The sequence below is a fragment of the Nicotiana tabacum genome, chromosome 24 (assembly GCF_000715075.1).
Source record: "Nicotiana tabacum cultivar K326 chromosome 24, ASM71507v2, whole genome shotgun sequence".
NCBI classification, from domain to species: domain Eukaryota; kingdom Viridiplantae; phylum Streptophyta; class Magnoliopsida; order Solanales; family Solanaceae; genus Nicotiana; species Nicotiana tabacum.
The window spans coordinates 6,367,479-6,377,544 of NC_134103.1; the positions used below are offsets into that span (position 1 = coordinate 6,367,479).

The window sequence follows — 10,066 nt, forward strand, 5'->3', positions numbered from 1 at the left end:
CAAGCCAGTAAGGTGATCAACAATGGATATGATTAATTTTGACGGACCAATTTTATTTTTACTATGTCTAAGAGAAATTCAAGTAATTTTCATGGGTGGTCATTCAACTCTGTGTTCATTACGCAAAAGTCATTTTTCTTCTTTTTGTTACGTAAAAATCATTCAACTTTGTGTTCATTACTCAAAAGTCACTTTTATTTCTTTTGTTACACAAAAATTATTTTACTTTACTCTATTTATCACAAAAGTCATATTTACCAGATTTTATAATACTTTTACTTGAAAAGTCTATTATGCCTTTGACATTATAAATCCTCTCATTTATGTAACATCTTCTATATTATATATTATTTAATATATTTGTACCTAAGTATTTTACTTATAATTAAAATAATTTTATATTTAATTTATTATTTTTATAATATATCCATACATTTAATCTTTCCATGACACTCAATTTGTTTAATCATATTCAAGCATGAACATATTTTAAATATAAAAAAGATAAAAATATTTATCTTTTAATATTTAATTGAAATAACAAAAATAGATTTTTTAACAAATGATAGTTTTTTAGAGTTAATAAGAATTTTAGAAAAAGTTTCAAAAATATTTGTGTTTAATATTAAGTTTTTTAAAGCTTTATCTGTTAATATTATTTATTTTAAAGTATTAATCCGATGTGTCATTTGTGCTAAATGTAAGTATTTTATTTATTGGATTAATGGGTATGGTTTGGCTGATAAATCAATGACCTTTGATTTTATAATATTTCATTAAGAATGATTAAGAACGTGGACTTGAGATTTGTTCACGACAATGTTATCGACAAATTTAATAATGCTACTTATATATTTTAAAAATTAATATTAAGAAAAAATTAATTGTACGATTATATTATAAAAATAATAAATAAAATAATAGTAAGTTATTTTAATTATAAGTAAAATACCTGGGTAAAAGTATATTATATAACATATAATATAGAAGGTGTTACATAAATGGGGAGATTTATAATGTCAAGGGAATAATAGACTTTTCGGGTAAAAGATTTGTAAAATCTGAGCAAAGTGACTATTGTCATAACTAGAGCATAGTAAAATAATCTTTGTATAATTAAAGAAAGAAAAATAATTTTTAGATAATGAATACAAAATTAAATAACTTTTACGTAACAAAAGAAAGAAAAATGACTTTTGAATAATGAATATAAAGTTGCGTAAAGAAAAATGACTTTTGAATAATGAATACGGTGTGAAGTAGGGAGCGAATGAAGGGCCACCATGTGTAATTGTGTACCTCGGGAGTCCTGACTCATTCAAATAAATGTTATGTCGACAAGTGATTGGTCAGGTCATTAAATTTAATCATCAATTATAATATCACATAATCCAGAAATGGAGAACAAGAACTCAAATTTCCATTGTAGGAACAAATTTGTATTGCTGCAATTAAATTTGTAGTAGCAATTTCACTATTTTCCCCCACTCTCACATGGAATATCACATTGAGAAGTAAATCATTGACTTACAATAACAAGATGGCTATTTTTGTAAAAAATAGTTATCTCAGAGATCATTTTCTATATCACAGACAGAAATACTAAGATCATCCAATTCACTAAATTCACCTAATAAAAATCCATAATTATCAACAATCGGAACCCCCAATTTCAATGAAATATAAACTTCTTTATCATCTGAAATTTGTATCCACTGTCCCTTCAACAACTCTTCAACACTGTTATTCCCAATTTCTTGTTCTTCCCCTGCACTAGAATTATTGCCTTTTCCTTCAACCCCATTTGATGAATCTGAGGTCTTACTCTCAAGTTCAGATTTTTCAGAAATACCCTTGTTTGTTTTTGCAATTTTAGCCATTTTTATTTTTCCCTCAAACTCAAGTTTCTTAGACTGATAAACTTGAGAAGCCTCTTCAGCAGTATTAAAAGTACCCAACCAAATTTTTTTCTTGTTAAATGGTTCTCTAATCTCAGCACAATACTTTCCCCATTTTCTCTTTCGAACCCCAGAAGGCAATTTGCTAGAAAAAGTTGTAGTTTTTACCTTATCTTGAAAAATTTCATGAACAGTGAGCTTTGGCTGCTGCTTTCTAGATGGTCTATTTTCTTGTTCCTCTTCTGAAGATGATGATTCTGTAGCATCTGGGTCTGAGATTTTTATTATTATTTTTCTCTGGATTTTGATTTGTTCATCTTTTCGTTGTTGTTTTTCATTATTTTCTCCGGTAACTTTGGGTTGCGATTTCATGGTCAAAAGTTGAAAAAAGAAAAAGAAAAAGGGAGACTTAGGTAAAAACAAAGATGAGAAGACACATAGGTGGTGCTGAGGTTTAGTGATTTATTCCTTTGAGGAACCATCATTTTTGTAAGTGAACTTTTCTGAGGAGACTTAAAAGCCCACGAAATAAGGAAAAAAAAATATTTTTTGGTTTTTCGGTTGCTTGAAATTTGCATCGATGCCCTAACTAATCAGGATTTAGTCTTGTAAATCCCATTGAAAAAGGGATCGCTTCTTATTTTATAACTCCCAACTCAAAATGATTACTCAAAATTAAAACTCATTCAATGACGGTAAAGGCTTTTAGGTAATTCAGAGTCCGCCATCAATTTATGAAGATGGCATGGATATTAGCACACGAAAAATCAAAAATCGTCTTAACTCTTGTTTTAAGGTCTTAAAATGGCAAAAAACTAGGAACATGAAAAGAAATAAGTATTGTTCATAAGGTCGTTTCTGAGGGTTCCACAAAATTTTAAGCGATTCAGAACCCGTCGCCTGAATTCATCAAGATGACATAGACATTAACACACAAAAAACTATAAATCGCTCTGAATTCTTATTTTATGACCATAAAATGCCAAAATAATGAGGAGTGGTCATGACAAAGCAATGACTATTGTTCATTAGGTCGTTTCTGATGTGCCCACAAAATTTTTAGGCGATAGGAAGCCCGTCGCCCGAATACATGCAGATAGCGTGGACATTAGCACTCGAAAATTTGAAAATCGTCTTAAATTCCTTTTTATAGTCCTAAAACGCCAAAAACGAGGAACGAATATGACGAAAAAATAACTATTATTCATTAGGTCATTTTTTAGGGGCCTACAAAATTTTAGGCGATTCAGACCTCGTCGCCCGAATTCATGAAAATGACGTAGACCTTAGCACACGAAAAATAAAAATTCGTCAAGAATTCCTATTTTATGGCGCTAAAATGCAAAAAACAATAAGGAACAGTCATGGCAAAGCGGTGAGTATTGTTCATATCTGATATGCCATAAAATTTTAGGTGATTCGGAGCCCGTCGCCCGAATTCATGAAGATGGCATGTACATTAGCATATGAAAATTTTGAAATCGTCCTAAATTCTTGTTTTATGGTCCTAAAATGCTAAAAAATAAGGAACAATCATGGTGAAACAATGTTGTTCATTAGATCGTTTATAATAGGCCTACAAAATTTTAGGCAATTCGGAGCCCGTCGTCCGAATTCATGAAGATGACGTGGACATTAGCACGGGGTGTACATAGGTCGGGTTGGTTTGAATTTTTCAATTATCAAACCATACCAATGGTGTTGGGGTTTTAAATTTATAAACCAAACCAAACCAATAAAGTCGGATTTTTCAATCTCGGGTTTTTTGGAATTTTTTGGGTTTTCGGGGTTTTTTCGGTAAAGTCTTCATAGCATAAAATATGTAACTTGTGCTCCAAATATTTTTTAAGTCCTAGTAAAATACAACTATATAATGTGTTTTCCTAGAAACTAACACAATAATATGAGATAAGTCATAACATTATACTAAAATATTCAATAACAAAGATAAAATAATAAAATTTCTGTTGATACCCAATTTCTCTCATATTTTTAAAATATATATATAATTTCAAAATAGTATATTTGTATTATCATTTAGTTTATAAACCTATACAAGCTTTTTTTCATAATTTTTCATAATTTTTAAAGGCTTTAAATCAATTTCTTTCTACATTTTATTGTATAAATATCCAATAATTATCCTTCAAATTATTTTTATAATGATTTAATCATGCAAACTTATCATTTACACCAACATATATATTTTTAAATATTGTACTGTATTTTTTATAATTATATTTGTATTTTTAAGCTAATTGCATATTTTTATAATAATAGCCTATATTCATGTATAATTATATTATTTATGCAAAAAATAACTTTTTATATTTTTATAATGCAAGTTATTAGTTTAATCATTTTAGTTCACAAATAATATTTTTGTTATTTATTAATTACTTTTATAAATTATTATTTTTGCTAAAATATTGGGTATTTAAAAACTAGCCCACTCTTGAACTTATTTTCGGACCAAACAAAGGCCCAAAGCCTAATACACTATACCAAACAACCACCAGCCCAAATCAAATTAACCCAACCCCTAACCCGATCGCGACCCATTTATAATAACCCGACCCAACTACTCTTTAATCGTGGCCGTTGATCTATGAGATCAACGATCCATATAAAACCCTCCCCTTTAAACTAACCCAAACCCCAACCCTAATCCCATTCTCCCCCGTCTGCCGCCCTAATATCCCTCACCTCCCTTCTCCCTCCTAAGAACCCTAGCCGCCGCCCCCTAAATCCTCTCATAATCCCGTCTAATATGGGATTCTATGGCTACTACTTGCCATATATGACCTCCTCCGGGTATTGGTTACTCTCCTATACTGCTTGCCTAAACATGGCAAGAAGATCTCCATAAGATCGAACCAAAATAGGTTCAAATCACTGATCTTTCTGTTATTCTGTCTATGTTCATCCTTTGTTCTATTGTGAGTACAAATATTTGTGCATTTTTGTTGATTCTTATTTTTCCTAAAACAACTAGGGTTTATAAATCTGTTCAAATCGAACCAAAATTGGTTTGATTCTCTGATTTTGAGTATTATTTGTGTCTATATTCGTCCTATGCTACCGTTTCTGTGTATATTCCGTTGATATTTATTTTTCCTAAAAGAAAAAAACTAGAGTTTATCGGCTTATTCTCCTAATTTGATTTTAAATTGATTTATGTGTTCTTCTTTCCTTTTATGGGTTGATTGTTTATATTTTCTTACTTATGTGCTGATTTTTACCACTATATAAACCCATTCCCTTTCCCCTTTTTGAACAGACAAAATGTCACTAAAAATTCTCACTAAAAATTGAGGTTTCTACTCTATATTTGTTTACTATTTTGTTCTGTTTGGCTCTTGGCCGGCTGAAAGCCAAGGCCACCGGATTTCCACTTTTCTGACCATCTCTTGGGTGTGAGCACTACCCTGGGTTCTTGAAACCCTTTGGGAACTTGACACATTTGAGACTCTGGGTCCTTACTGCTGTTCTTTTCTTATTTATTAAACAATCACTAGTTAGTTTCTAAACCCTCACAATGTTTATTCTCTTATGTTAGCATGTTCTTTGAAACTGCACAACTTAATGTATTCCCTTGACTCTCTTTATGTGTGATTCTGCCTATAATTGTTAGCCTAATAATATCTTTGCACCTAACTTAGTTAATTTAGACAGAATGAAGCATGTTTAGTTTGGTATTGTTGATAATTCGAATATTCTGCCTTGATTATATGGTTTAATCCATGATTCTCTGCCTAATTCTGAACTTTTAATGATTAATTGATGTAATTAGCATACCTTAACTTGTTTAAGACCTTACTCTAAGTGTAGTATGCTCCTATGACTATGGTTTCCACTATATGTGTTCTTGCCATGTCCAATTCTGCACCTCTAACAACCTGTTATCCTTTAAACTAATCCTCTTTGACTGATACCCTCTACGGTATCTAATTCTATTTGTATTATACTGTGTAATCCTGAGTTTGGAATAATCCGATCCTTTAAGTTCTACACTGGTTGTATTACTTGGTTTTACTAGTCTAATCCCCTTGCAATCCCAGGCTCCTTGTTCCTTATCATATGTCACCCTGCCCAGTGTGTTAATTTGCTTTTGGAGTTCATTATATGATTATCTTACAAGTTTGCAAATGTTTTCCAAACCTATTACCCTACTCTTATTTTCACTGGTTGTTTCTTGTTTAATTCTGGGGCTGGCTGAAAGCCAAAGCCCTTCCCCTAAGTCTCCTCTATCAACCTCCCTAGTGTGAGCACTGCCCTAGGTTCTTGAAGCCCTTGGGAACTCTGACACACTATGGTCCAAGATTCTTTGCCACCTTTTTCCTAATTGCTCAACTTTGTCCCCTCTTCTCACTTGCTGGATAAACCAGTTGGTTTGTGTAAATGGCTATACCTCTGGGACTTTTGATGGCTACTGGATGTGGGCTATTTTGTGTGAATGGAGATTGTTTCTGGGTTGTTTGTGAAACTGTGTTGAAGGCCTAGCTAGGCTAGGTATACATTGGGCCTGCCTTAGGCCCACTATAGCTATTCTGTAATTCTGTAATTTATTTCACTCACTAGGCTTGTAATAATATTATATTAATAATTAGGGTGTTAGTAAAATTGGGAAAAATATTTGCATGAAACGGGTAGAAATCCTGCCTATAGGTATTTACTTTGCTCGAACATGTTCTGCTATTGTGTGTGTTAGATAACCTTCCTATAGGTATTTAATTCGTTTAACATATTATGTTTCTACTTGCTAGATGTCCTGCTTATAGAAAATAAAATGACCAATGTCTCAATGTACATTACAGTATATTCATTAGGTGCTACGACCATAGGGTTCTGTTAATTTATGTTCTACCAAATCTGCATTTTAGAAATCATACCTATAGGGTTTAATTGGTTAATGTGTTATTGTTATAATTTCTCATTTAGGAAACATGCCTATAGGAGCTAAAATCAGTTTCAATCGCTAATCATAGAAATATTGCTTTAAGTGCTAATATTGAACTTTCAAACACTGTTTCATTGCTTAACTCTGTCGCTATTAGAAAGCATGCCTATTGGATCAAACTGGGTAATTCTGAGTATTTTTAATAGTTATCACTGCCAACTACTGCGCAAATCACCTAGAAATCATGTCTATAGGTTTAACCACTTGTAATCTGTAATTTCAACAATCATCTTGCAATACCAGATTCCCTAAAATGTATAGTTGTTCAGAAATCATGTATATAAATATAGCATCTTGATCTGAAACTGCCTGCATGTTCGAATACCAAGGTCACATAGAAACCATGTCTATAGGGCCTAATGGCTTTAATTTGCCTCAATCCTGAAATTGTCTAACGTTTAATATGAAAATTTGTTCGAGTGCATTTGTTGTCTAAGTGTGGAGGCTAACTTGTGCCCTTAATTGCTTTTACATGAAATCCAACTTGTTTTGTATGTCGCCTAGTTTTATCATTTCTGAGCAGTCTAAGCTAAGTCTAGAAACCATCCAAAATAGAGGTCCAAACTCCTCCTGGGTCATAGGCATGAGACAGGTAGTGCACGCATAGGACACGATTTAGAATCAACTAGTGCACTTTATGTAAAAACTTAAAGATAGTAATCAGGTAGCAGGAGATGATAGTTTGTGCCCGCTGAATAATACGAGTAACACCCCACCTCGAGAGAGTTATGAAGTATTATTTATGTTGCACGGAGTGATCCTTTAGGCTAAAAAACTTAGGACCCCCCATCTTGTCTTTAAACCAATTATCTGTGTTTACTCAAGGACTTTCTAATAATGATTGTTTTTTAACTTCTTGTTTTTCTCTCTGACTATTTGACTAATTCATATAATTCAAGTTCGGTCGGGACCCACAGTTGTGGACCTCGAAGAATGCCTAACACCTTTTCTTCGAGGTAATTTGAGCCCTTACCCGATCTTTGGTGACGCAAACCGGTTAAACTAGAGTTATATGCAAATAGGTTCCCTAACGCACCTCAAACCCGTTAGGTGGCGACTCTCTCTTTTAAAACCTTCCTTTAAAAGAGTTGTCACGTGTTGAAACCCGATTTCGCGAGAAAGAGGGGCGCGACAGCATGGCGACTCTGCTGGGGAGATATTTTAGGCTCTTAACATAGCGAACTTGGTCTATATGAATTAGTCTTCTCTGATAAGTGTGTCTTTGTTATTTTACTGTTACATGAGTATCCCGCTCCCGTTTCCCTTTTATTGCTACATGCACATCCTTTTCCCTATTTTTCCTTTATGTGAATTCATATTAATATGCAAATCTTTGCCTAATTTGGTTACAATATGCGTTTTCCCTTTATTTTCCAGTTATGTTCACTTGCTCCGAATCATTCTTTTTTTAAAATTTGCTATATCATGTCTTTCCCTATCCCTACCCTTTTGTTTGCTTTATTGGAATTCTTTCACATTGCGCGAACTAACTTCTTCCTTGTTTTCCTTCTTTTTATGTCTTTACGCTCCATTTAATACTGCGTTTATTATCTTCATCATGCAAAATACTTGACAACGTGTTGTTTTATCTTTACATAAAGTATTCTCCACATCATATTCCACTCGTGCGTAATTAATACCATAGCGGCGCTTGATGAGTATCCGCGCTCTTCCTAAATCACCCTTTTAAATTTGGAAAGGCTCATTTGCGGTAAAACTAGTCGATCAGCGGTGCAATCGACGGTTTCGTGCCTTCCCCTCTCAAGTTGTCTACTTGAGGGTACCGATCTAGACTCTTCTAGAAACCCCCACTCTAATATTAAGTGTGCATGCGTCATGTCCAAACCTAGTATGGGTTAGAACGCTGTCCGCGCAATAACTCTCTAAGGCAAGCCTTGTCCAAAGCCCGTCGGAATTTTCTTAAATCCCAATGGGTACAATCATGATATGTGCATTATTTGGAGAAAACGTGCTGATATGCTAATTATTAATGTGTAAATAGTAGAATCCGGAGGGGGAAAAGGCTAACTTTATTTGTTTTGCAGAAATGAGGCACGATGTCCCCAGGTTCGGCATGGTTCGAAGTATCCCACCTTTGTTGCTAGATTGGTGGGAAAATCTCTCGCCAAGTGACAAAATCCATGTGAAACGAATTCTCGGGAATTTACCTTCTTTGTTAGATATTCAGCCGAACAATGTGTTAATTGAGGCTGCCATCATGTTCTGGGATGAGAAGATGGTCGTCTTCTATTTCGGTGATATAAAAATGACTCCCCTTCTAGAGGAAATAGGAGGCTTCGCTGGGCTCCCATGAGATAGCCCTGGCTTGTTGGTATCGAAAAACCGTACTTCTCGAGGTTTCCTAAAATTGATAGGTTTCAGGAAAAATGATAAGTTAGTCTGTCTGAAGAAATCTTACATACCATTCGACTTCCTTTATGAGCGTTATGGTCACATCAAGTCATATCGTCTTTACCATGATGAATTTGCCATCACTTCTTTGGATTGGGCTCACCGCCGTTTTTGTATTCATTGTTTGTTTTCAGGGGATGCTGATATTCCCGATACAAGGAGAAAGGATCCACACTCGCCTAGCTATGGTCACTAAGACCCTAATGGAAGGAATTAAGGGGCAAACTTACACTATCGTCCCAATGATCGTGGCTGAGATGTACCGAGCCTTAGACCATTGCAAAAGGGATATAGGCATTTCGAGGGTTGCAATCTGTTACTGCAAATATGGTTGTTGGAACACCTTGAGGGAGGACAATACCGTCAATAATTTCCGCGACAACTATGGAATGACCACATAGCTTATCACCATCCAAAGAGAATGACTTTTATCCCAGATAAGTTTGCACAACCGGGAAACGATGTGAGCTTGGTACATTTCTTTAGAAATTTGATTGATGACAAGGTACATTGGATATTCGAGTGGTTCCCTAGAAGTGAATTCATCATCAAGTCGAGAGATGTTCCTCATCTAATGCTAATCGAATTAAGGAGAATCTATCTTTATACTCCTATCAGAGTCATAAGGCAAGCTGGGAGAAAATAGGTTATACCACGACTTTCCAAAATAGTTCATTACAAAGCAGACTTCCAAGGGAATGCCATTCCTTTCAAGTTCAAGGCACAACACATGTGGCATCATAAGATTATTGTGGAGAAATATACCATCAAGCCAGACAGGTATCATGCCGACCTT

The 10,066-nt window shown here is 34.1% G+C and overlaps 1 protein-coding gene across 1 annotated transcript; it reads right to left on the minus strand.

The window, feature by feature from the left end:
* Positions 1 to 1,477: 1,477 nt before the first annotated feature.
* Positions 1,478 to 2,467, minus strand: LOC107809150 (uncharacterized). Its single transcript, XM_016633742.2, has one exon. The coding sequence runs from the start codon at positions 2,268 to 2,270 to the stop codon at positions 1,569 to 1,571; it is 702 nt and encodes a 233-aa protein (XP_016489228.1). The 5' UTR covers positions 2,271 to 2,467; the 3' UTR covers positions 1,478 to 1,568.
* Between the last annotated feature and the right edge of the window lie 7,599 nt (positions 2,468 to 10,066).